This window comes from Cervus canadensis, chromosome 8 (genome assembly GCF_019320065.1).
Source record: "Cervus canadensis isolate Bull #8, Minnesota chromosome 8, ASM1932006v1, whole genome shotgun sequence".
NCBI lineage: Eukaryota > Metazoa > Chordata > Mammalia > Artiodactyla > Cervidae > Cervus > Cervus canadensis.
Genome location: NC_057393.1, coordinates 70,743,700 through 70,771,429, shown reverse-complemented (window position 1 = coordinate 70,771,429; position 27,730 = coordinate 70,743,700). Strand labels below are relative to the sequence as shown.

Below are 27,730 nucleotides of genomic sequence, written 5' to 3'. Positions count from 1 at the left end.
CCATCTGAGGTCAGGTCCTAGAGTGATGCCCCATCCTGTGCAGCAGAAAGCCGGCAGGACATGGCAGCAGTCTTCACACCAGGGGAAAGGGGAGATTACAAGTTATTAGAGAATTGATGTCAGGTGGGCTCATCAGTTTCCAGGGAAACCAGCAGAGAGGCACGCCCCTTACCATCCTTTGATAAGAACAATCACCAGCTGGGGCCTGGGGCAAGTATATAGGAAGGTCAGTCATGTGCTTAAGATTTAGGTGAAGCAGACACTAGTCTGGCAAGGGGATGTACAGAGCGCAAGAGAACAACCATCTTGAGTTACCAGAACACTCTTAATCACTGCAAAATTTACACATAGATATTAAACAACAACAGGGCTTCCCGGGTGGTGCTAGTGGTAAAGAACCTGCCTGCCAAAGCAGGAGATCTGAGAGAAGTGGATTTCATCCTAGGGTCGGGAAGATCCCCTGAAGGATGGTATGGCAGTCCACTCCAGTATTCTTGCCTGGAGAATCCCATGGAGAGAGGAGCCTGGAGGGCTACAGTCCAAAGGGTCGCACAGAGTCTGACATGACTGAAGCAACTTAGCATGCACATTAAACACCAACAAATACCAAATAATAATAATAGAAAAAATAATACTCCCTGCTCTCCAAGGTTAACAACAAGATTCTACAAACTCAACTGTCCACACACTGAATCCAGAGAAAACAGAAATAGTAAATGTCACAGTATTTGATTCAGAAAATTCTAAAATAACTCAAATAATGGTAAACATAGTTATTCATCAAAATAAATAGTAAAGGCTGGTATAATCATATCTGTAAAACTATAAAATACCAGGCTCTGATATTAAGTTAGCATTTTATCATCTTAAGAGCACCAAAGAACACTCTTGAAAATTCAAGTCTAAGGTTGGATTTCGTAACATCACACACATTCTCAAGAGCATAGCCTAGGCCTCCCTGAACATGAATAATTATACCTGTATGGCCTTCATGGTGACACTCTTTAGATACTCTGAATAAAGCATCAAATGTTTTCCAGTCCTCAGGTCAAGATATTGGTCAGCATTTCACCTGACCTTTTAAAGAGAAGATTATTCCAGACCAATTTTATTATCTTCTATGATAAAGGGACAGTCCTCAAAGGAGGGGGGGGGTAGATTTTCATTAATTACATCTGAGTTAGACTTCTATTTTCATCCTATAATCCAATTAGCAGTTAAGTACAAAGGTTTATGGGTTATACTGTAAAGAATCCCTGCAGGTGTGCATCCAGGTACTGTTTAGAGGCTGCCTAGAAAAGGAGGTGGGGAAGGGGAGGGGCAGGGGCAAGATAGAAATGATGGGCCTCTAGACCATCCTGAAAGCTTTAAATACAAGAGCTCTGCTTTATCTCTTTTATTTATTTATTTAAGCTTTGAAGTGTGTTTGATGAAAGAGTATCTTTACCTTAACATTAAAAAAAAACAAAAGTTTCAAACCATACACTTACCAGTATGTTCTCAATGATTGGAACATCAGATTCTAAGGGATCTTAGCATTAATGCCCTTAATTGGAGCTATTTGACAGGGATTAAGGGCCAATATGATTTAATATTTTTATTAATAATCTAGATGAAGGAACTCAGATTATAGTCTTATATTTCTAATTAATATTAATTTAGGTATGGTCACTAACCAGAGTTAAAAGCAAACTGATAAATTACATGAAGAATCGTTCAGAAATATGATGAAGTTTATTAGGATTTGGGGCCAAGAACAAACACATGGAATTGAAATGGAGAAGGGATATACAGGCAATGACAGTATTAAAAAAAAAATCGTCTATCCAATAATCATTGTGTTTAAGAAGGGAGTAATAGGTTAACAGTAGTCGGCTATATTAATAGCAGGAATGTGAGAAGCTACTTTATTTGACATTGGACAGGCTCTAATTAGAGTATGCCTTTTGATAGTCTCACTTGAAAAGTTTATTGAAAAGGTAAATAAGGACTAGTGAAAAACACAAGATACTTAAATATTCCTATGAGAAAAAGTTGAAGTATTTACTTTGAAAAAAAGATGACTATATGGACAAGTTACAGCTCTCAAAGGCTCTTAATAATTATAATAAATTGTTCTACCTTAAAGAGAACTGCCAGGTTTGAGGGATATATAGAAATATGGTCAGATAATTTAACTTGCTATAAGTAAGCCATTTTGATAATGAGAAAAATTTTAAATACTAGAATATCCAAGTGGGAGAGGTTATAAGACTTTTATCCCTAAATAGCTTTTGCAGTAAAAAACAAAACAAAAAAAAAAAAAAAAAATGCATTCCCTGCCCTTCACCTAGGCTATTTCACTGGTTTATCTTCACTTCATAAATACCCATCCAGGGATACTGGAAATGTCAAGGTTTCACCCTTGTAAAGCTATCTCCTGAAGTTCATGGATCTTCCTCATACTTTCAGTATGAAGTATGTTTCTCCTGGTTCCACCTATCCTCCCAGATATGAATTAATACTACCCCACTAGTTCACACAGGTAAAGCACAAAAATCTTTGTTAGAAGAAAACATTTGGCAAAGGTACTTTGCAGTTCAGATATACTACTAGTACAGAACCGCTATTACTGCTGCTGTTGCTTAGTCACTCCAGTCGCGTCTGACCCTTTGTGACCCTGCAGACTGTAGCCTGCCAGGCTCCTCTGCCAATGGGGTTCTCTAGGTAAGAGTACGGGAGTGGGTCGCCATGCCCTCTTCCAGGGGATCTTCCTGACTGAGGGGTCAAACCCAGGTCTCCTGCATTGCAGGCAGATTTTGCTCATAAATATGTATTCTGAGGTTTCTCTTTTATGTATATCTGGCTTGCTTGAAGGTTTTCCCAAGATCTTAGGTCCTATGTCTTGACACGTCTAGACTTTTGTCTTTCTGTTTCTTCCATAAATGTCCATCTGGCCTAGCATGCACCTTGGTTTTTGTTGGCCCCTTTCCCTACAAGGTCCTCTACTGTCTCCATTTCTATAGACTCCTCCATGTAACCTGACTATGACATTCAGACCTGTCAGATACTATGGGCGTCCATCCATATCTCTTCAGCACATGCAGTCCCACCTCACAACCATACTAACAGTTCAGGACAGAGGCATCAAATCAAACTCTACTCATGCTTACAAACTGCGCTCACCACTTCTACCAGCTCATCTTACCCAGCCCCTGCCTGAGAGTCGCTTGGCTGGCACGGTAGGAGGCTCTGGTAATGCCTCTGAGGAGAGGTGGCCTTTAATCAAGTGTGAATAGGTAAATATATTGGATTTTATTCCCCAAAGGTAAGATAACTCTGAGATATGTTCCACAGGATTCTGCTAGAGTTCTCCAGGTTCAGTCATCAGTTGCCTGCAGTGACTCATAATTACACCTTATTGCTTCTCTCTCTCATTTTTTTCCTAAATAGACTAATGATAACACAAATACTTGACTCTGCCTCCAGGTGAACCAATTCCAAAATAATCTCTCTCCGTATCTTTACTTGTGCTGTTTTTGTTGTTGTTGCTGTTTTTAATAGTATTAATTAAAAAAAAAAAGAGAGAGAGAGACAGAGACTTCCCTGGTGGTCCAGTGGCTAAGACTCAGTGCTCCAGAGGCAGGGGGCCCAGGTTCGCTCCCTGGTCAGGAAACGAGAACCTACACGCCCCAGTTAAGAGTTCACACACCTCAAATAAGAGTTCACATGCCACAACTAAGACCCAGCACAGCCAAATAAATATTAAACGTGTGTGCACACACACACTCACACACAGAAAACCTCTAATTAACATTTTAAGGAAGAACAAATACGCCTGGTTCCCGTATATTCAGTGTGCTCGCAACAAATGACTCACTATCACATTTGGGAAGATGGTATATATTCTCCCAAACAGACAAACACTCAAACATTTGTTGTTCCTGGCAGCTTCAAGTGAGATTTCTTACAGACCACTGATTCTATGTTCTAATATGAGAGGATGCAGACACAGAAATTCCTTGTTTTAAATACACTTTTCTATACATTTCAATATAGTGATTAGAAAGATCCTCTCCTTCTATTCAAGGAAAGAAAGAAATTACTTTACGTATTGTTCTTTGGCTTCTGATCATGCTATGTGACACTTCAGCATATCCTGTACACAATGAATTCTATCATTTCGGCACATGTGGCAGTTAAATGTGCTCATTTGCATAAGTTATAACCATATACATAAGTAAAAGCATTGTTCGTGACAGCAGATCTGACTTTGGGGATACATATGAATTTCTAAAGTTCTAATGGATTTCAGCATTGACATTACGGCACAGAAATAAAACATTTCTTGCAATCATTCCAGGGATTCCAGATGGTGAAGAGTGCTGCAATACTTCAATGGAAGGTAAAGCAGACTTACCCGAATCATCATGACTGAACATCTGATATCATGAATTGTATCATAGATCTTCTTTGAGATGTCCACAAATTGACTATCATCAAACACATCCAAAGAGTTTTTACTTAAGGCTTCCAAGGCAACATTGACTTGTGTTACAAATTCAGGAATTACTGTTAAAATGAATAAGAAAGAGAAAATTGTCATATTTATATTTTCAGATTTCTGGGAAATGGAGAATCATATTGTTAAATACATATTTTATTAATAAACTTTCAATTCTTTTTTAAATGTATGGAGACAAAACATTTTGGCAGGATAATCTTGAAACTCTGAAATGTAAAAAGAATCAAAGCAAGAAAGACATCTTTATGAAAACATTTTTAAAAATTATATTTCTCCTTTATGGCATTTTGTTTTACTAAGTCTGGAACCATATTATCATTTTTTGTCCTATCCATTGTAAGCCCAAAGAAATTACAAAAAATAATTGGTGTGAATAACAGTTGAAATTTAGAGAGATACTTTTAAAAAATTGAGTTGCAAAATAGAAGAAAATTACCTAAACCTACTAATTCTATCTCATAGAAATAATAAAAATACTTTAAACTTTCTTTTGATAAAATATTTCCCCCTCATCAAAAAGATTAATGAAATGAAATTGGTGATCTTATATATGACATTTCTATCTAAAATAAGAACATTGCATGAATGTAGGGATATATCAATCAGTAAGGCCAATCCATAGAATGTTTTTAATTAAGCTTTCAAACTGTGTTAGTCCTCTGTCGTGTCCGACTCTTTGTGACACCATGCACTGTGGCCCATGAGGCTCCTCTGTCCATGGAATCCTCCAGGCAAGAATACTGCAGTGGGGTGACATTTCCTTCTCCAGGGAATCTTTCTGACACAGGGACTGAACCCAGGTCTCCCATGCAGGCAGATTCTTTGTCCTAGCTATCAGGGAAGCCAAGATTTTGAAATGCATGCAAGCTAAGTCACTTCAGTTGTGGACTGACAACCTATGTGACAACCTATGGACTATATCCCACTAGGCTGCTCTATCCATGGGATTCTCCAGACAAGAATAGTGGAGTGAGTGGCCATTTCCTCCTCCAGCAGATCTTCCTGACCCAGGAAATGAACCCATATCTCTTACATTGGCAGGCAGGTTCTTCACCACTAGCGCCATCAAATAGTCTCAATTAAACACATTTCTCCAACTTTGCTGTTAAGGTTAACAATAGTAACATTTACTAACTCTTCAGTGTATTCAAAGCACATTTCTCAGTATGTGCTCTATGATTTAAATCTTAAAACAACCTGGATTTTAAACTTGGACTAATACTTCAGTTCAGGTCAGTTGCTCAGTTGTGTCCAACTCTTTGCGACCCCACAAACTATAGCACACCAGGCCTCCCTGTCCATCACCAACTCCCGGAGTTTACCCAAATTCATGTCCGTTGAGTCAGTGATGCCATCCAACCATCTCATCTTCTGCATTCCCTTCTCCTCCTGCCCTCAATCTTTTCCAGCATCAGGGTCTTTTCAAATGAGTCAGCTCTTCGCATCAGGTGGCCAAAGTATTGGAGTTGCAGCTTCAGCATCAGTCCTTCCAATGAACACCCAGGACTGATCTCCTTTAGGATGGACTGGTTGGATCTCCTTGAAGTCCAGGGGACTGTCAAGAGTCTTCTCCAACACTACAGTTCAAAAGCATCAATTCTTCAGTGCTCACCTTTCTTTATAGTCCAACTCTTAACATCCACACATGACCACTGGAAAACCCATAGCTTGACTAGATGGACCTTTGTTGGCAAAGTAATGTCTCTGCTTTTTAATATGCTGTCTAGGTTGGTCATAACTTTCCTTCCAAGGAGTAAGCATCTTTTAATTTCATGGCTGCAATCACCATCTGCAGTGATTTTGGAGCCCAGAAAAATTAAGTTTGCCACTGTTTCCACAACTGCCATGAGTTGATGGGACCAGATGCCATGATCTTAAGTTTTCTGAATGTTGAGCTTTAAGCCAACTTTTTCACTCTCCTCTTTCATTTTCATCAAGAGGCTCTTTAGTTCTTCTTCACTTTCTGCCATAAGGGTGGTGTCATCTGCATATCTGAGTTTATTGCTATTTCTCCCAGCAATCTTGATTCCAGCTTGTGCTTCATCCAGCCCAGCATTTCTCATGATGTACTCTGCATTTAAGTTAAATAAGCAGGGTGACAATATACACCCTTGACGTACTCCTTTTCCTATTTGGAACCAGTCTGTTGTTCCATGTCCAGTTCTAATTGTTGCTTCCTGACCTGCATACAGGTTTCTCAAGTGGTAGTTCAGGTGGTCTATTTTAGAATTTTCCACAGTTTATTGTGGTCCATACAGTTAAAGGTTTTGGCATAGTCAATAAAGCAGAAATATATGTTTTTCTGGAACTCTCTCGCTTTTTTGATGATCCAGCAGATGTTGGCAATTTGATCTCTGGCTAATACTTAGTTGAATGACAAGGACAAGATGTTTCACAGAATCATTATGCTAATATAGAGCAGAACTGAGTTTTGAACTCTGACTGCCAGAATGCATAGTTTAAACTCTAACTACTAGACCATATCATATGGAGGAAGTTTCTGTCCCATGTGAAGAGGCAGGATAAAGGCGGACTAATTTTTAGGATCATAATTCTAAACCTGGAAGATATAAATGCTTTATCTAATACAAAAATATTAATAAATGTTATTTTTATTTTTTCCTACTTTCAAATGCCTATCTTCATGTATGGCATACCATCTCTTGCAATCCTACCTGCCATGTTCTTGATATGGGGGAATGTTGGTAATATACATGGGTAGTCATATTTGGGGGCTTCCCCCCTGGCTCAGTGATAAAGAATCTGCCTGCAACGCAGGAGATGCAGATTCAATACTTCAGTTGGGAAGATCCCCTGAAAATGGCAACCCATTCCAGTATTCCTGCCTGAAAAATCCCATGGGCAGAGGAGCCTGGAGGCTACAGTCAAATGAGCTGGAAAGAGCTGGACAGAACTGAGCATGAGCACAAGGCATATTTTATTTAGCACCTTCTTGCCTCCACCTACTAAAATGTATCATCTGTAGCCTAATTCTTAGCTACTATACCCACCGGGGTATCCATTCTGCTTTTCTTCTCTGCCCATTCTCTAGGTGTGAAAAGGGAAAAAGAAAGTCTCTCAATTTTGTGTATTTGCAACCCCATGGTCTATGCAGTCCATGGAATTCTCCAGGCCTGAACATAGGAGTGGGTAGCTATTCCCTTCTCCCGGCGATCTTCCCAACCCAGGGGTTGAATACAGGTCTTCTGCATTGCAGGTGGATTCTTTACCAACTGAGCCACCAGGGAAGCCACTCCAATAAACAGAGGCTCCTGGTTGGGAATTCCCTGGCAGTCTAGTGGTTAGGACTCTCCTATTTCACTGCTGAGGGTCTGGGATCAATCCTTGGTCAGGTTCAGCAAGCCATGCAATTATGCAGCATGGCCAAAAACAAACAAAAAAAGGGGCGGGTGAGGGGACACCTGGCTACATATGGCAAAATATAGCTATTAAACATTAAATTCATTAAAATTAGCTTTAAAACTTATTTCCTCAATCACATATACCACAGCTCAGGTGCTCAATAGACATAATCAGTTGAGTCACTCGGTTGTGTCCAAATCTGAGACTGCATGGACTGCAGCACGCCAGGCTTCCTTGTCCATCACCAACTCCTGGAGCTTGCTCAAACTCATTTCCATTGAGTCAGTGATGCCATCAAACCATCTCACCCTCTGTTGTCCCCTTCTCCTCCTGCCTTCAGTCTTTCCCAGCATCAGGGTCTTTTCCAGTGAGTCAGCTCTTCACATCAGGTGGCCAAAGTATTGGAGTTTCAGCTTCAGCACCAGTCCTTTCCGTGAATATTCAGGCCTGATCTCCTTTAGGATTGACTGGTTTGATCTCCTTGCAGTCCAAGGGACTCTCAAGAGTCTTCTTCAACACCACAGTTCAAAAACATCAGTTTTTTTGCGCTCAACTTTCTTTATGGAGCAACTCTCACATCCATACATGACTACAGAAAAAAGCATAGCTTTGACTAGACAGACCTTTGCTGGCAAAGTAATGTCTCTGCTTTTTAATATGCTGTCATAGCTTTTCTTCCAAGGAGCAAGTGTCTTAATTAAGGCTACAATCACCATCTGCAGTGATTTTGGAGCCCCCAAAAATAAAGTATGTAACTATTTCCATTATTTCCCCATCTATTTGCCACAAAGTGATGGGACCAGATGCCATGATCTTAGTTTGTTGAATGTTGAGTTCTAAGCCATCTTTTTCACTTTCTGTTTCACTTTCATCAACAGGCTCTTTAGTTCCTTTAGCTTTCCTCCATAAGGGTGGTGTCATATTAATATCTCAGGTTAATGATATTTCTCCTGGCAATCTTGATTCCAGTCTGTGCTTCATCCAGCCTGGCATTTTGCATTATGTACTGTGCATAATAGACAGGATGGCAAAATACAGCCTTGCCATACTTCTTTCCCAATTTGGAACCAGTTCATTGTTCCACGTATAGTTATAACTGTTGCTTCTTATCCTACATACAGATCTTTCAGGAGGCAGGTAAGGTGGTGTGGTATTCCCATCTGCTTTAAGAATTTCCCACTATTTGTTGTGATCCACACTGTCAAAGGCTTCTGAATTTTGTTTTGAGAGTGGCAATATGGAATGTTTCTATCATCAGAAAAACTTCTAATGGATAATACTATTCTATAGTGGATTCTTTACCAGCTATAGTGTTCTGTAGTGAAATTGCATTAAATGGCTTTCTCATTTTCAGTGAACAGAATAACAAAGCAAGGAGCAAGCTAATTCAAGCATTTTGCTTAGGAGAAATAGCCTGAACCAAATTCCCACTAATTTCAACGTGACTCCCAAGGTATCGATATATTTCTAATCTGAGTCTTCTCCCTGAATTCCGGAACTATGGATTCAACTGCCCACTGCAAAATTCTACCTGAATTTTTAGTAACACCTCAAATCCATCTGTTGAAACCAAAATACCTGGAAAGCCTAATTTTCTTCCACTATTTTCTATTTTGGTGCCCTGTCATCCATGAAAAACACCCAGCCGTCTTCTTTACCTCACACTCTTTTTTTACCCTCTATATCCAAATGTCCACTGAGTATAATCTCCTCTAACCATATAAATATATTGTAAAGACATTGCCAGTACAGCTCCACTGCCTCTAACCATCATTATATCCTGCTCGAATGCTCCCCATAACCCTTCTGCTTAAGATCTTCTCACTCTTCAGACTCATCGTAAGTACTGACACAATCTTTTGACAAAAGCAACTCAGTAATAAGTACACCAGTGTTGGTCACAAAATAGATTCTCAATAAGTTATTTTACTAGTAAGTCATGTCACTACAGTATTCAAAACTCTTCACTGGTTCCCGGAAATTTTCTCCCAAGTGTGTAGCCTGGTTCATAATAGATAAATAATTAAATGAATTAAGTTATCACATGAGTTAATGTATGAATATATAAAAGTCAGACAAAATATAAGTACAATGTAACAAGTTCAGCTTGTATAATTTGGGTTTTGTTCATACTTGGTAATCTCCAAAAATATAATTATGTGGGTTTATGAGAACAGTCAGCATATTTAATGAGTTAATCTTTACTTTTTATAGTGTTGAAAGAAGAAACTCTTAAGAAAATGTGTCCAGTTATTTCACATTTCCAGGTGCTGGAGTGAACAGCAACCACCCCCACCCCCAACCAAAATGATCAGTCCAAAGACAATGATAAAGCTCCTAATCACTTTGGTATTCTCATCACTGAATCAATGGATATGAGTTTGAGCTAAATCTGAGAGATAGTGAAGGCCAGGGAAGCCTGGTGTGCTGTAGTCCATGGGGTCACAAAGAGTCAGACATGACTGAGCAACTGAACAAAAATAATATTAACCCTAAAGACATAGCAAAATGCAAAGAGATGTTGTACCAAAACTTGTGGTGGTTTATCACTGACAAAACCCTCTGCAAAGCCTTCCCCACTAAAAAAAAAAAAAAATGTTTTTCTCATCAAGCAAAAAACTGTGCCATACAATAAAAATTTAACTTTATCCATATCTTCCATCTGTTACTAATCTCTCTACAATTTGAAACTGTTCTCATAATCTTCCTATGGAGATCTTGGCCAAAAAAATAAAAGAGAGAGAGAGATAGAGACAAGCATAAAATTATGTAAAGGTCTAGTTTTCACTGCCATGTGAAATAATGTGAGAAAGATTTAGCATACTTTAAGGAAAATACAACATATTTATTATTGCAACATGATTTCATTTTAACTCTTCTAGAGGCCTCTTACTAATAAACTAATATTAGTTTCAATTAAAATGAAATCTTTGAGAAGCAAATGTTTAATTTCTGAAGTACAGATGGGAACTACTACTTTTTTCACTCTAACAGCATAAATGAACTATTCAAAGTTGATATATAATACATTTCTCATTTCATTAGTTTAAACATCAGCTGTGGGTGTGCTTTATTCATACTATGGACATATGGTTGCTTGGATCAGAGTTGAAGTGAAATTTTTTAATGCTTTCAAGAAAATACAAAGTGAGTATAATTAAGTAGCCAGTTAATGGTAATTTAAAAGGAAAAGCAAATTGACAAAGCTATCTCAAATCCATAATCTACCTAAGTTTCAAGAGAACAAGGTTTATACATAATATACCATTGTGTTATACAATTATCGATCAAAGAGAGGGACACCTTAAACAAATTCACTCTAATCAATTGAAATGCCAGATAGAATCAACTGTTCTGAACTTTGAAGTGTAGATTTGTTAAACAAAAGTGGCCTTTCGGTTAATATCTTGTCAGCTTCAAACTTAAACTATCTTGTCTATTTTATACTGCCAGATTCAAAGCCAGCCCTGAACTCATTAGAAGTCTGTACTTTCTTTACCATCTTTATTCAGAATATACAGAATAATCATATCCATTGAGTGCTTACTCATCTTGACACTGTATTGAGCATTTTATATGCATTGTTTCATTTAATCCTCACAGCAGCTCTGTAAGGCAAGAACTATCTAACTTTGCGACACCATGAACTGTAGCCTGCCAGGCTCCTCTGTCCATGGGATTTTCCAGGCAAGAACACTAAAATGAGCTGCCATTCTCTTCTCTAGGGGATCTTCCTGACCCAGGGATCAAACTCAGGTGTCCAGATTGCAGGCAGATTCTTTACCATCTGAACCACCAGGGAAGACATTATAATGCTATCTTGATTTTACTGATGAGGAAACTGAGGTCAAACAGCTGATAATTGAGACGTCAGAGCTTGCTCTCTGAACCCCAAAGCTGCACTGCCTCCTTGTGATAAGTAAAATACTTTGGGCTTATTAATTTCAGTGCTCCTGGGAAAATTAATGTTAATTTTCTGGCAATAGAGCCAATTTCTCCCAAACCTTGAGTCTCTCTCTGGTAGTAACTCAAGAATATTTTATCCTTTCTCAATTCTTGCTAAATTTATTATGTGCTTTTGAAAGTAGGTGAGGGCACATAATTATTGGATTAAGTAGGTCAGAAAAAAATTCAAACTCATTATAGCTAATCATCTCAAATGATGTCATTAAATTATGTTTTCTATCATTAATAAAATGCAGATTAAAATATTTCTAATTATACTATTATCTTTGAAAATTACCAATGATAAAGGAATTTGGCTTTGAGAATTCACATAATGCCAAGTCATCATTTCTTTACATTATGCTAAGTAAGTGGGAAGAAATGAATAATAACAGAAAGTGCAGTTAAGCCTATGCATGACTTCAATAAATATCACATACTCTTAATTTTTAAAATTTATAGAACATTGATTATCAATGTTCTTTGTCCCTCACACATGACATATCATAAAAATCAAAAACCAGTGAGAATTTTGCTTTTCCTCAAATGAGAGAATCAAGGATCTGAGTGAGTGATTTATGACACATCACACAGTTAACAAGAAATTTTAACTGACCTCACTGTTGACTCCACATCTACTTTTCAAACATCCGGATTGGCTAAAAAAACAGTAACAACGACAAAACAACTAAAAAATGAAATAGCAAAGAGAAAGACTGTTGTCATGGCTTCATGATACTGATACTTTTTCTCCCCTTTGGCAGAGATCTTTTCTCTATGAAATTCTGGATCACTTAATTAGCCTGAGTGTCCAGCTTTGGGTATCGCCAGCAATGAAAGGACTTAGGTGTTTTCCCTAGATCTTAGTCTTGATGTTTCTCAATAATACATTAATATTAATAAATGATATTAATTTATTTAGATGTTTTAGGAATTACTCATGACCACTTAATGTAAAATTTAGCTCTGTCACACTTTTTCTCATATCCTTTTCAACTGTGTTAACATCATGTTAATTGGTTAAAGGACTGTAACCATTTAAAGACTATAAAGTCTTTAAAGTTGCACCTGTACTAAGTAATGTTCTGTGATGACCTTTGCTCATTATGTACCACATTAATTGAACTGAATTAACACATTATCTCTTAAATTTTTTATTAGTTGTTTCTGTATATCTTAGAGGTGGATGAGCTTAGAGGTGGACCCTCTAAGTTTCACTCAAACCTTCAAAATAACTGCAGCTTCAAAGGACATCTTGACTGCAGTGTCTTGAGACTAGGGCAGGATTACACAGCTAAGCCACTCCTGGATTCCTAATTCTCAGAAAATGTGAAAGATAGTGTTTGTTGTTTTAAGCTGCTAAATTTGGGGGCAATTTCTTTTACAATGGATAATTACTACACTAACAGACTGGAAAGGTCTAAAAGAGTACATTATTTTTGCCCATATAGGTTCATTCAGATGGAACCATACTGTATATATTGTTTTGTATCAAGTTTCACTTGGCATTGAGGCTACGCGATTTTACTCACATTGTTGTATGTAGGCTAACTTTTTCTTACTACTGTATAGTATTCCATTGTACAACATACATATTCCATATGTATCGCATATTTATTTACCCATTCTACAGGTAATGGGCATTCAGATAATTTCCAGTTTGAGACTTTTATACATAGTGATGATATGAACATACTGTACATCTTTTGGTACTGGGATATGTGTACATGTTTTCAGGGAATTTATATACATATTTTCAGGGACTATACCTATCAGTGGAATTTCTGAATCATAGAATATATTTTTGTACCATATTAGTAGATACCAACAGTTTTCAAAGTAGTTGAAATACATTTTATTCCTATCAACAGTGCTTGAGAATTCTAGTTGTAATGATAACACTTTTGGCATATTCTAGCTTTTACATTTTAGCCTTTCTGCTCTCTCTTTCCTTTTAATGTGTGAGTCAGGGTGTGTGTGTGTGTGTGTGTGTGTGTGTGTGTGTTCTGCTGGTTAAGCTTCTGTATTGCTTTCAATTTTTATCTACTCTCTTGCTGTTTTTGAGTTTTGAATGGTTTGAATTTTCCTCTTTAGAATTACTCATCTTATCTATTGCTCAAGATCATCCATTAACCACTTGAATTTCTAGTATCAAGAAAAACACACACAGGAAGAGTGAAAGAAAAATAAAGAAGTAAAGGAGCACCATGGTCTGTATCTCTAGCCAAACACAGTGTAGGAGGTATCTTGGGTCCAAGAACAGGGAAATGTGAAAATTAATAAACAGAAGCTTTGTTTAAAGTGGATTTGGGAGTCCAGAAGGGGCAGATCTCACACCCTACCTCTTGACATCAATTATAGACTCAATAGGAAGAGACATACCTTTGCCATTTCTGAAAGGAAGAAAGTTCCTATTTTACTACCCAGCAGGTTGTTTGTTATCTAGTTACTAATTCGTGTCTGATTTTGTGACCCCGTGGACTGTAGGCTGTCAGGGATTTCTCAGGCAAGATTACTGGAATAGATTGCCATTTCCTTCTCCAGGGGATCTTCCTGACCCAGGGATTAAATCCGCATCTCTTGCATTGGAAGGTGGATTCTTTTCCACTGAGCCACCAGGGAAGCCCGGTAGGAAGAAGAAAGACATTCTCCTGGCCTGGCAACAGCCCAGCCAATGAGGGACTGCCATGACTCTGCCAATGAAAAGCCGCTACACTTCAAACTGCCGGTTTCCTCCAATGGACATTTTGTTTACAACTGCCCCACTCCAGTCTTCCTTCTCTGTAAAAGAATGTTCCTCTCCTTTGTTTTCCAAACCTGCCGGTGGTTTACCATAGATTCCATGTCCTGAGTTGCAATTGTTTGCTATTATTGAATATATCTATTTTGCTGGTAAAATACTTGACAATTTCAACTTTTAGGTAAATAGAAATGTCTTGTGGAGAAAAAAGAATCTTTAAAGATGCTAAAGAATATATATACAATGTGAAGGTTTCTAGTAGGAGAAACTTTTTTTTCTTCTTCTCTGACCTGTGGTGGTGAGGTAGTCCTTCACATGATGCTGGGGATTTGCTGGGTGAGAATAAAAAAGAGTTGATCTCAGCTCCCTAAATTCCAACTCTCCAACATGTCCAGCCTCTATGATTATATGTCTGAATACAACTCTTTTCTTAACTCTACCTGGTAACTTTCTACCCACTCTTCACATTTAATTTAGGTACCAGTTTCCCTGTGAAATGTTCCCTGATCACTAGCCCACCCAAGCCTCTGGCTGTGTTAGGCAATCTTGTCTCTTGGACTTGCTGATACTTCAGACATACATTTGCTAAAGATGCTATGTCTCTAACTGTATGTATTTTCTTATACTCAGCCACTACTGCCAACAAAGGTCCGTCTAGTTTAGGCTATCGTTTTTCCAGTAGTCATTTATGGATATGAGAGTTGGACTATTAAAAAAGCTTAGCACTGAAGATTTGATGCTTTTGAACTGTGGTGTTGGAGAAGACTCTTGAGAGTCCATTGGACTGCAAGGAGATTCAGTCAGTCCATCTTAAAGGAGATCAGTCCTGGGTGTTCATTGGAAGGTCTGGTGTTGAAGCTGAAACTCCAATATTTTGGCCACCTGAAACAATGAGCTGACTCATTTGAAAAGACCCTGATGCTGGGAAAGATTGAAGACGGGAGGATGAGATGGTTTGATGGCATCACCGACTCAATGGGCGTGAATTTGGGTAAACTCCAAGAGTTGGTGATGAGCAGGAAGGCCTGGCGTGCTGCAGTCCATGGGGTCGCAAAGAGTCGGACATGACTGAGCAACTGAACTGAACTGAAAACCTGATAGAGAGCTTTTAAAATCAGAATCTCTGTCATCACCTTTGTTTCCTCAGGAAAGTGGTAGGTGTCAGAGTCAGAATTCAACATCAGGCACGCAACTGAGAGCCTGTACCCCTTCCTCTGTGTTCTACTGTTGGATGCGATAACCATGCTGAGATGTATCTTCAAACATTAAAGAGGGTACCCCATTTACTGAGTGTAAAGAGGACTAAATCTTCAAGAGAAAAAGGGCCATCTATAAAATAGTACAATCAGATTAGTATTAGACTTTTCATGAGAAACACTGAATCCTGAAAGGAAAAATACGAAGCAATGCATTCAAATTCTGAGGAGAAATTATTTCAGAATTGAGATTCAATACTCACCCAATTTACTAATTAAGTGAACGGTGAGATAAAGAGTTTTTCAGACATGCATATACACAGAATAGTTAATTTCCAAGAACTCTTCATTAGAAAGATACTTGTCAATAGAATCTTAAAACAAAAAGTGAATCAAAAGAGCAAAATATGGTGCTGAGAAAACAATGCAGTTAGAAAAACAGTTGGAAATACCTTAGGGTATTACTGTTTGTTGTAGCATGGATACATTGAGTAAGCATGTAGATATTTTTGAGAGCCAAGTCTCTCATTATGGGATAAGGGAGGTACTACTACGGAATGTGATAAGACAAAAGAACCCATGGAATGGGATTGCAATTGAGGTGTCAGCACGAACTCATGATTTCATATATAGCAATATATTACCTTTTGTGTAAGAATGAAGAGGAGTTAAGAACACATATTAATCTGTTTATTTTCACATTAAAAAGACTCACATGAGAGATAAAGGAAATTTCTTATTTACAAGGGATGCTAAGAATAGGGTAGAAGGAATAGGAGGAGAGAGATTAGTCTCTGAGAGGATATACATTTTGTGTATTTTTAACTCTTATAAGCATGTTAAGATTACACACTTTCAAAAATATAAGATTGACAACAAGGATATCAGCAGGGGAAGGAAACATAAAAGCAAATGCAAATAGCAACGAATGAATCTGTTTTGAATTTTCAGGGTGTGTATCATCGAGTTGCTTAGACTTACGACTTTATAAAGCTGTACTGTTAAATCCACTAGCTGCTAGAAATATCTTACTATTCAACTTAATTTACATTAAATTGATACACATTAAATATAATTAAAACTTCACTTCCTCAGTCACTCTGCTCACCATATATGGCTATCATTTTAAACAGTGTAGATACAGCTCAGTTCTATTCTCGCTAAATGTTCTTTTGGACAACACTGTTTCAAATACTTTCAATTATTTGTTGAGCACCTGTCCTCTGGAGGACACTGTTTTAGATACTGGAATAGTGATATGAGCACTAACTGTGTAGTTTGTCTATGTATACTTCGCCAATAAGAGTGGTAAATCTTCAGAAACAAACCCCCTTTGGCACCTAGAAATTAACCAGGCCATTGCAAAACTGTCAGATTCTATTTACCGATATCATTCTTAGCTTTGTTGGTCAATATATATTCACCTTCATAAAAATATAAGTGGCTATCTAAACAAGAAAATATGTATATGTTTTGCTTGTGCTTTGAGAGACTATAGATATTTTTTCTTACTGGGTTAATCTCATGAAGGTTATAAGATTTCACATCTGCTGAAATTATCCCAGTGCTAATATATGCGAAAAATGTTCTGGAATTTCAGGGCCAACTTGTTACTTTTACTTTGACAGAACTGTCATTATTTTAGCAAGTTATAATATTACAGTGAAAGAGCAGAAACTCAATTTCATAGTGAGTCTACTCTTTCTATAGTAATTCAGTGTTACACGGTTTGTAAGGAAGGGCTTACACTGTACAAGTGTATAGTATTAAGATTTTTAAAGAAAAAATTCATTTTTCTTATATCTGATACTCTTGTATATTGAATCTTCGTCCTATTGCAATCAATATCTTACAAATTTCAGGGTGCCAAAATTAAGATGATTTAAATACATATGGATGTATAACTCATTCAATAGATATTTTTCTATAAAGTCAAATAAAAAATGTTTGTGAACTTCCTGAGTACGTTTGTTGTACTGAATCACTTTTTTTACTATTCTTGAATGAATGGAAAAAAAAATGCTGTAGGGAAGTTTCCTATTTAAGGCAATTGAACAGACTTCTTTTACGAATATTTATCCCCCTAATTTCTTTCTTTCTTTTTGTAATGCTGGATATAGATGCATACATGCAAGTTCAAATACTATTTTAAACAAGTATACTAAGGTGAATTAAGATTTATAACTATGCTAATTTTTTTAAAAATAGCTACAGAAAGCCAGAAATTTCTGTATCAATATGTTAGGATTGTGAAAGATCAGTCAAAAAAAATTTTTTTAAGGAGCTAAAATTCTTTTGTAAAATAAAGAAATAGGTACACTTTCTGGATCCATGGGTCTATTCAAAATTATACATGAATCATATTCACTTTCTCTGGCTATATTTGGCTATAAGCAGAAAAACTAAAAAAGAAAAGAATAGATGGGAAGATGGCAGATGTATGGAGAGAAGAATGGGTAGTAAAATAAAGCATGGATTGTTGGAAGAAAAGATAGGTGTATAGAATCATGTGTATAAGAATGTGAATGGATGAAAGGTGAGACTAAATGTCATAACTTTACTTCCAAAAAAGAAAACTTCAAAGAAGCAACATACAATAAGCTTTCAAAACTTAAAACAAGGTCAATATAATTGGAACTACATAATGAAAGTTAGAGAAGACAAGGATAACTGCATAAAAATATTCTAGAGTTAAGGTACAATAATTAAGTATAAAACTGATCACTTGCATTCCTGGCAAAAATGAAGCAATGAATTACATGCTTCATAAAATTAAAATGGAGCTAAGAACTTAAAGGGGCTTCCCTGGTGGCTCAGAGGGTAAAGCATCTGCCTGCAATGCGGGAGACCTGGGTTTGATCCCCACGTCAGGACGATCATCTGGAGAAGGAAATGGCAACCCACTCCAGTACCCTTGCCTGGAAAATTCCATGCACGGAGGAGCCCGGTAGGCTACAGTCCCTGGCAAAGAGTCGCATATGAATGAGCAACTTCAACACAAGCACTTAAAAGTTTTCATTGGGACTGATGTAAGATTTTTCCAACACTACATGCTGAGGGGAGTGAATGTTTCACTTAGGTATTTATATGTTTTGTTACTAAATGACAAAAAATGATCTTCACAAATAGTGTTAAAAGGAAAAATATTCTTCATAAGAATATTTCTTTTTACAATATTATCATCATCTTCTTTAAAAAGTTAAAGTCCTGGAATTTTTGATTTGCACCTTTTTAGATTTCTGATGTGATATGATACCAAACAGGGCTTCAAAAGTTTTGATTCTAGAGAGGAATTTAATGGATAAATGAATGAATAAGGTCACCATGAATTTTGACAGGAGTGAATCATAAATTATTTGAAATTGATGTCAATAGTGAGTTAGTTCTTAAAAGATGAACATTCAGGGATACCAGACAAAAGAAACTCCATTTATTTTAGATACTAAGTACTAACAAACTAAGCTGATATTTTCTTGTGAAAATTTAAGTAACTAGCATTCTTGCTGCAGAAAGCTCAGATCTGGATTCTATGTATGATATTATATCTGAAAGTGACCACCACAATATCTGGTGTATAATACGGTTCCAGAATAATAGCAGAAGAACACTTATTGATTATTTACTAAGTACCACTAATTTTGCTAGTGCTTTACCTATTCTGGAATCAGTAAAGCATGACAGTGACATGTCTAGATTTCTAGTAGGGGTCACTTTCTTCCTTGCATTTTATTTACATTGCATTTTCTGGAGCTGTGCAAAGCTATTCAGTTCAATTCAGTTCAGTCACTCAGTCGTGTCCAACTCTTTGTGACCCCATGAAACACAGCACACCAGGCATCCCTGTCCATCACCAACTCCCGGAGTTTACTCAAACTCATGTCCATCGAGTCGGTGATGCCATCCAGCCATCTCATCCTCTGTTGTCCCCTTCTCTTCCCGCCCCCAATCCCTCCCAACATCAGGGTCTTTTCCAATGAATCAACTCTTCACATGAGGTGGCCAAAACATTGGAGTTTCAGCTTCAGCATCAGTCCTTCCAATGAACACCCAGGACTGACCTCCTCTAGGATGGACTGGCTGGATTGCCTTGCAGTCCAAGGGACTCTCAAGAGGCTTCTCCAACACCACAGTTCAAAACATCAATTTTTCAGCGCAAAGCTGTAGCTCTGAGCAAATAGTATATTCTTTCGTCAGCAAACTTTACTGTGACACAGTTGATTTTGAACCTGGCCCTACATTAGAATCAATGGCAACCCACTCCAGTACTCTTGCCTGGAAAATCCCATGGACAAGGACCTGCGAGTTGGACAGGACTGAGAGACTTCACTTTCACTTTTCACTTTCATACATTGGAGAAAAAAATGGCAACACACTCCAGTATTCTTGCCTGGAGAATCCCAGGGACAGAGGAGCCTGGTGGACTGCTGTCAATGGGGTCGCACAGAGTCGGACATGACTGAAATGATGCAGCAGCAGCAGCTACATTAGAATCACCTGGAGGGACTATTAAAAGAGGCCTGTGGAGACCAGTGGAGAAATAACTCCAGAAAGACTGAAGGGATAGAGCTAAAGCAAAAACAACACCCAGTTGTGGATGGGACTGGTGATAGAAGTAAGGTCCAACGCTGTAAAGAGCAGTATTGCATAGGAACCGGGAATGTTAGGTCCGTGAATCAAGGCAAATTGAAAGTGATCAAACAGTATATGGCAAGAGTGAACATCAACTCTAGGAATCAGCGAACTAAGATAGACTGGAATGGGAGAATTTAACTCAGATGACCATTATATCTACTACTATGGGCAGCAGTCCTTTAGAAGAAATGGAGTAGCCATCATAGTCAATGAAAGAGTCCGAAATGCAATTCCAGGGAGCAATCTCAAAAATGACAGAATGATCTCTGTTCATTTCCAAGGCAAACCATTCAATATCACGGTAATCCTAGTCTATGCCCCGACCAGTAGTGGTGAAGTAGCTGATATTGAACAGTTCTATGAAGACCTACAAGACTGTCTACAACTAACACCCCCAAAAGATGTCCTTTTCATTATAAGGGACTGGAATGCAAAAGTGGGAAGTCAAGAAATACCTGGAGTAACAGGCAAATTTGGCCTTGGAGTACAGAATGAAGCAGGGCAAAGGCAAATAGAGATCTGCCAAGAGAATGCACTGGTCATAGCAAACAACTTCTTCCAACAACACAAGAGAAGAGCCTACACATGGACATCATCAGATGATCAACATCGAAATCAGATTGATTATATTCTTTGCAGCCAAAGATGGAGAAGCTCTATACAGTCAGCAAAAACAAGACTGGGAGCTGACTATGGCTCAGATCATGTACTCCTTATTGCCAAATTCAGACTTAAATTGAAGAAAAATAGGGAAAACAACTAGCCCATTCAGGTATGACCTAAATCAAATCCCTTATGACTATATAGTGAAAGTGAGAAATAGATTTAAGGGACTAGATCTGATAGACAGAGAGCCTGATGAACTATGGATGGTTTGTGACATTGTACAGGAGACAGGGATCAAGACCACCCCCAAGAAAAAGAAATGCAAAAAAAACAAAATGGTTGTCTGAGGAGGCCTTACAAATAGCTGTGAAAATAAGAGAAGCAAAAAGTAAAGGAGAAAAGGAAAGATCTTCCCATTTGAATGCAGAGTTCCAAAGAATAGCCAGGAGAGATAAGAAAGCCTTCCTCAGTGATCAGTGCAAAGAAATGGAGGAAGACAACAGAATGGGAAAGACTAGAGATATCTTCAAGAAAATTGGAGATACCAAAGGAACATTTCATGCAAAGACTGCCTCAATAAAGGACAAAAATGGTATGGACCTAACAGAAGCAGAAGATATTAAGAAGAGGTGGCAAGAATACACAGAAGAACTGTACAAAAAAGATCTTCACGACCCAGATAATAACGATGGTGTGATCACTCATACTCACTAGAGCCAGACATCCTGGAATGTGAAGTCAAGTGGGCCTTAGGAAGTATCACTACAAACAAAGTAGTGGAGGTGATGGAATTCCAGTTGAGCTATTTCAAATCCTAAAAGATGATACTGTGAAAGCGTGGAAAACTCAGCAGTGGCCACAGGACTGGAAAAGGCCAGTTTTCATTCCAATCCCTAAGAAAGGAAATGCCAAAGAATGCTCAAACTACCATACAATTGCACTTATCTCACACACTAGTAAAGTAATGCTCAAGATTCTCCAAGCCAGGCTTCAGCAATAGGTGAACTGTGAAGTTCCAAATGTTCAAGCTGTTTTTAGAAAAAGCAGAGGAACCAGAGATCAAATTGCCAACATCCATTGGATCATAGAAAAAGCAAGAGTCCCAGAAAAACATCTGCTTCTGCTTTATTGACTATGCCAAAACCTTTGACTGTGTGGATCACAACAAACTGTGGAAAACTCTGAAGGAGATGGGAATACCAGACCACCTGACCTGTCTCTTGAGAAACCTGTATGCAGGTCAGGAAACAACAGTTAGAACTGGACATGGAACAACAGACTGGTTCCAAATAGGAAAAGGAGTACGTCAAGGGTGTATATTGTCACCCTGCTTATTTAACTTACATGCAGAGTACATCATGAGAAATGCTGGGCTGGATGAAGCACAAGCTGGAATCAAGATTGCTGAGAGAAATAGCAATAAACTCAGATATGCAGATGACACCACCCTTATGGCAGGAAGTGAAGAAGAACTAAAGAGCCTCTTGATGAAAATGAAAGAGGAGAGTGAAAAAGTTGGCTTAAAGCTCAACATTCAGAAAACTAAGATCATGGCATTTGGTCCCATCACTTCATGGCAAATAGATGGGGAAACAGTGGCAGAATTTATTTTTCTGGGCTCCAAAATCACTGCCAACGGTGATTGCAGCCATGAAATTAAAAGATACTTACTCTTTGGAAGGAAAGTTATGACCAACCTAGATAGCATATTAAAAAGCAGAGATATTACTTTGCTAACAAAGGTCCATCTAGTCAAGGCTATGGTTTTTCCTCTAGTCATGTATGGATGTGAGAGTTGGACTATAAAGAAAGCTGAGAGCCAAAGAATTGATGCTTTTGAACTGTGGTGTTGGAGAAGACTCTTGAGAGTCCCTTGGACTGCAAGGAGGTCCAACCAGTTCATCCTAAAGGAGATCAGTCCTGGGTGTTCATTGGAAGGACTGATGCTGAAGCTGCAACTCCAATACTTTGGCCACCTGATGCGAAGAGCTGACTCATTTGAAAAGGCCCTGATGCTGGAAAAGATTGAAGGCAGGAGGAGAAGGGGACAACAGAGGATAAGATGGCTGGATGGCATCACCGACTCAATGGACATGAGTTTGGGTAAATTCTCGGAGTTGGTGTTGGACAGGGAGGCCTGGTGTGCTGTGGTTCATGGGGTTGCAAAGAGTCAACGTGACTGTGACTGAACTGTACTGAACTCTAGGCCTCTGAGGGCCTACCCACAGAGGTCCTGATACCATAGTCTGATGAAGAGCAGAATTTAAATTTTAACAAGTTCCTGAGTTATATAATGCTACTGGTCCAGGGATGAAACTTGGAAAATCACATGTAGTAGATATAATTATTTAGCTCTCCAATATTCATTACTAACACCCTTGTGTAAAGAAATTAAGTTGTTCAGCATCCAAATATCAGGAAGATGATGTAGTTCTCAGCTTACTGATAAATCCTGATTATTACCAGTAAATTTCCAATAGTCAATGACTCATTTAAAGAGAACCTGCCACCCTTTTCTAGCCAATGAGATTTAAGAAAGTATATTGGAGGAAGGTTTCTAGAAAAGCTTTTCATGCTCAAAGGAAAATTTCAGAGAGATAGTCCCCCTTCCTTTTCTGGACATTTTCCTGTCCAGATATGACTTCTAAGAAGTGCTGTGGTCATCTTGCAAAAGAGAAAAAGCTGTCTCATCAAAACAACAGAGAAAAAATATGTATTTCTATCATTGTTTATTAACTGTTGAATTAAATGATCCTGAAGTTCTTGATATATAAACCTGTAAAAGTTTCTGTTACTCATAGTTTGAAGAGGTGTAACTGATTAAATGCAATTTAATCCTAAAAAAATCATTTTAAAGATGAGAAATATGAGACTTTGGCAGCTGCCCATATTTATAGCTAATAATTAACAAAGCCAACTTTTATACACAGTTCTATTGACTCCAAAGCCTGTGTTATTTCCATTACTCTTCATACTGAAGATATGTTGGATATGTTAACATACTACATACTGATAGATATTTTGTTTGTTTGTTTGTTGTTAACTGTTCTGAGTGATTTTTTTTCTTTTTCTTTAAGCCAAACAGGAATAAAAAATATCTCTACACTCAAATGTTGCTCAGAGTGCAGATATAATTCAACACAGATGTTTGAGATCACTCTATTCCATATTAAATTCAAACATTAGGAAAAAAAAAAAAGGAGGAAGGATGGGCTATATAAAATATGTCCCATCAACACTAAAGTGTTATCTTTTATTTAAGTGTCTTAAAAGATATTTTTTAAAGCTTGTGATATTAACTCTATAACAAGAACAACCAGTAGGATGACCACATTGAAAACAGTAAGAGAATCTTCAGAAAATAAACATACAAATTAAAATTGAACACATAAAGTATCAAGGATGTTGGAATCAAGATCAAGCACCAAATCCTAAAAGGCCTTTGCTCTTTTTATAATAGAAAATGTACTGTGCATGCTTTTATAAAAAAACCCCTAAACATACTTACTTGATCCCATTGTATGGTTTTTTGAGATCTTGATCCTAAGGTTGCTTAAGAGAAAAAGTATGTATTTCCTATGTCTTAACTCAAATTACATTGTTCTTTGTAATAACTGAAATTCTGACTGCTAACTATGGTCTGGTAAAATAAAGTGTTTGAATTATATAAAAGATGTCCATCCTTATACATTCTATTTACTACCTAGACAAATACAACTTCCAAAGGACTACATTTGGTGCTCACTTGCTCTCCCTAGCCTCACATGTGTGGCCTTCAATGTATCTCAAACTGCATAAACTATAACATACCTTTCAATTCAATGTATACAAATATGAAGTCATCACCTACCAATTTTTACTTTTTTATATCTCCTATCTCAGTAAATGTGATTACCACCTACCCAAGGCCCTTGTAACCAAGATGACTGGGAGACATTCTTGCTTTATCCCCTCAACCTCTACCCTTTCTCATCAAACATGGTTACTTTTTGCTTTCTGTATAATTCTTGAACTGGAATCCTTCAGAAACTGGAATACCATTGCTCTAGTTCAGGCCTTCCTTTCTGGATCTCTCAGGATGTTGACTGAGATGATGGCGTCTCTAACTCTTCTGTCATGTATAGTTCTCAAAACTATCCATCTCACCACTATCATGGTAGTCATTTTATCAGTGCTCACCATCTCTCTGACGTGGTAAGACCCGTTGGTAGACTCTTAATTTTGAAAGTATGATATCCAACATTTTAGTCATAGAATTAATTGCCTTCATTTAACTCATCCCTTCTCCTTTAGCCCCATTACCAGTAATTTCATATCTGTCACTGTGCGCCTTGAACATTTAAAACAGCTTGTAACCTTCCTGACAAGCCAGTTTATCTACACCTCTCTACATTCATACATTACTTGCTTTCTAAGCCTTTCTTCGTATTCCTCATTACAGTAATTTCCCCCTCTTTTTTAAAGAGCTGATATAGATAATACTTGTTCAGGGAGCCTTTCTGAGACTTCTCCTTTTCTCTACCCATATCTCAGATTGTATTATTATTCTGCTTCTGTGCCTCATATATTATTATTTGTCACTCTATTTTACATTCCACAAAGATAAGGCACTTAAAAGGTGTGGGTGTGGGTGTCCCCTAAAAGCCAGGTGCCACAGCTTCTCTCACCAAATTGACTTCTCCCTTTCCCCACATAACCTGCACCTTCCATTTTCAGTCAGTCAATAAGCGTGTAGATTTAGCCTCCCAAATATGTTCTGGCACATAATAGTTGCTCAGTGAGTGAATATACTTTTCTAGCTCAAGTTTTCATAATTCATAATCCTACTTCTCTGTGTTCTTGGACTGGGAGAATGCTTCATAAGTTGCCTAATTTTTACAACCAGAACTCATAGCGGAATAATATGTTGAAATAATACAGTTACTAACGTTGCCATTAGTTGAAAGAATTACTGAATCAGTTGCAGAGCATTTAACTTGAGTCTCTCCCTGTTCATTCTTCAAGCCTGTTCTGTTCCTATTCACTCCGTCACTCCTATGTATAGCTTTGCTTCTATAGTGCACACATAATACATTTGGTATGTTACAGGTGGACAAAGCTCTGAAGTTAAGAGGATTAACTAGGATAAAACTTGAAATACCCAAAGCTAACACCAGTTCCATAGGTCAGCAGAAGTGTTCTGAAAATTTTTCATTTGAGGTGAGAAAAGCTTCTTCAGTATCACTTTATTATTTCTACCTCTGGAGTTTTCTAAAAGTTACCAGGAATCTGCAGGAAAGGTAGAGAGAGGAAGTATATATAAGCATTTTTGTTGTTGCTATTCTTAATAATCTTAGATTCATCTGCTTCTTTCTCCTCAGAGGGCTTCATCACTATGCTTCAGTACCCACTGTCCTCAAGATTCCCAGAGATGTCCAGTAAATTCTCATATTCAGGCTATCATTGTCCGTTGCTTTTATCTCTACCATGGGAAAAAATAATTTCAATAGATATCTACTTATCTATATACATAATTAGCTCTATTTGAAGAAGAAGAAATCAAGATTCAGGGAGTAAATTCATATGCCAGGAATCGCATAACTAGTAAAAGATGGTCTCTCAAATAATTCTAAAAACCAGCCTTTATTCCTTATACTTTGAAAGCCTACCTTTAAAAGGCTAGCAGAATGTTTGATGATGCAACAAGTACATGGAAAACTACATGGGGGCCACAAATGCAAGTTTTGATATTATATTATAAAGTGATCTCAATAAGTCATCTATTGTATATGTCTGTGTTTACCATTACCTACAGAAAACAAGGCAAAAACAAAATGAAACAAACAAACAAAAAAATGGCAACCACCAAAGCTTCAAAGACATTAAAAATTGGTGAGATTATATCCAATTAAAGATATTTTAGAAAATTCTCATAGAAGAGGTGACATGGAAAGCCTTAGGCCTTGTAGAATGAATAAGATATAAACAGAGAAACATTGGAAGGCAAGTTGGAGAAGTATATTACACAAGGAATGGAACATGAGAAACTACAGAGAGACTTATGGTTGTGATTAAAAAAATAAGCAATAGTAGGGTTTACATTGTAATAACAATCAAAGTAGAAAAACAGCAAAAATGCTAGCAGTTAATCTGATTTCATGCCAGATTTTTATTAATTTCCAAGCCAAAGAATATGTTCCTCATTTGGCAGATAACTAATGGCCTTTGGAAATTTTGAGTAAGATTCTAACATGACTAGTTGTGAGAAAGAAAATCTTTTCATACCATATCTGGGACAAATTTCTTTATGTAATTCATAATGTTTCCTAGGGAGTAGTTAACATTCCTGGTAAAATAACCAGTGAAACTTTATGAGTTATGAGGTTAGAATTTTTTCTAGAAATTTCAACCTACCTCAACTGTCATGCTAAGAGCATGTTGAATTTTTGGTATAGTTGTATACAATCTAATATTTATCTAATTATCTTTATTTCTCTATGAATCATCTTTATTAAGATGATACATTTGAATTTAATTTTTCTAAAGCTTCTTCCCTTGCGGCATATCTGAAATATAATTTTATCACCTAGTCATAATAAATTTAAGAATATGTTTTAACAATGGTTCTCAACTACACTCCCATGAGAGCATTTCCGGAAGCACCATGGGTGGCAGAGGAGAGGTAGGATAAAGAGAAGCATGACTACGTCTAGGTGTAAGTTCCAATACTCAATCTGTGCTTCAAAGAAAGCAGCTCTGTTTTGT

General features: G+C 37.5%; 1 protein-coding gene across 4 annotated transcripts in view; it reads right to left on the bottom strand.

Annotated features, from left to right (window-relative positions):
* The window catches only part of CTNNA3 (catenin alpha 3), a 1,829,362-nt gene that overhangs the window by 383,312 nt on the left and 1,418,320 nt on the right, over window positions 1-27,730 (bottom strand). For all 4 annotated transcript variants that reach the window (XM_043476813.1, XM_043476816.1, XM_043476814.1 and 1 more), the window contains one exon: window positions 4,400-4,551. In XM_043476813.1, coding sequence (XP_043332748.1) covers window positions 4,400-4,551 — 152 coding nt within the window. The remainder of the gene's footprint in view (window positions 1-4,399; window positions 4,552-27,730) is intronic.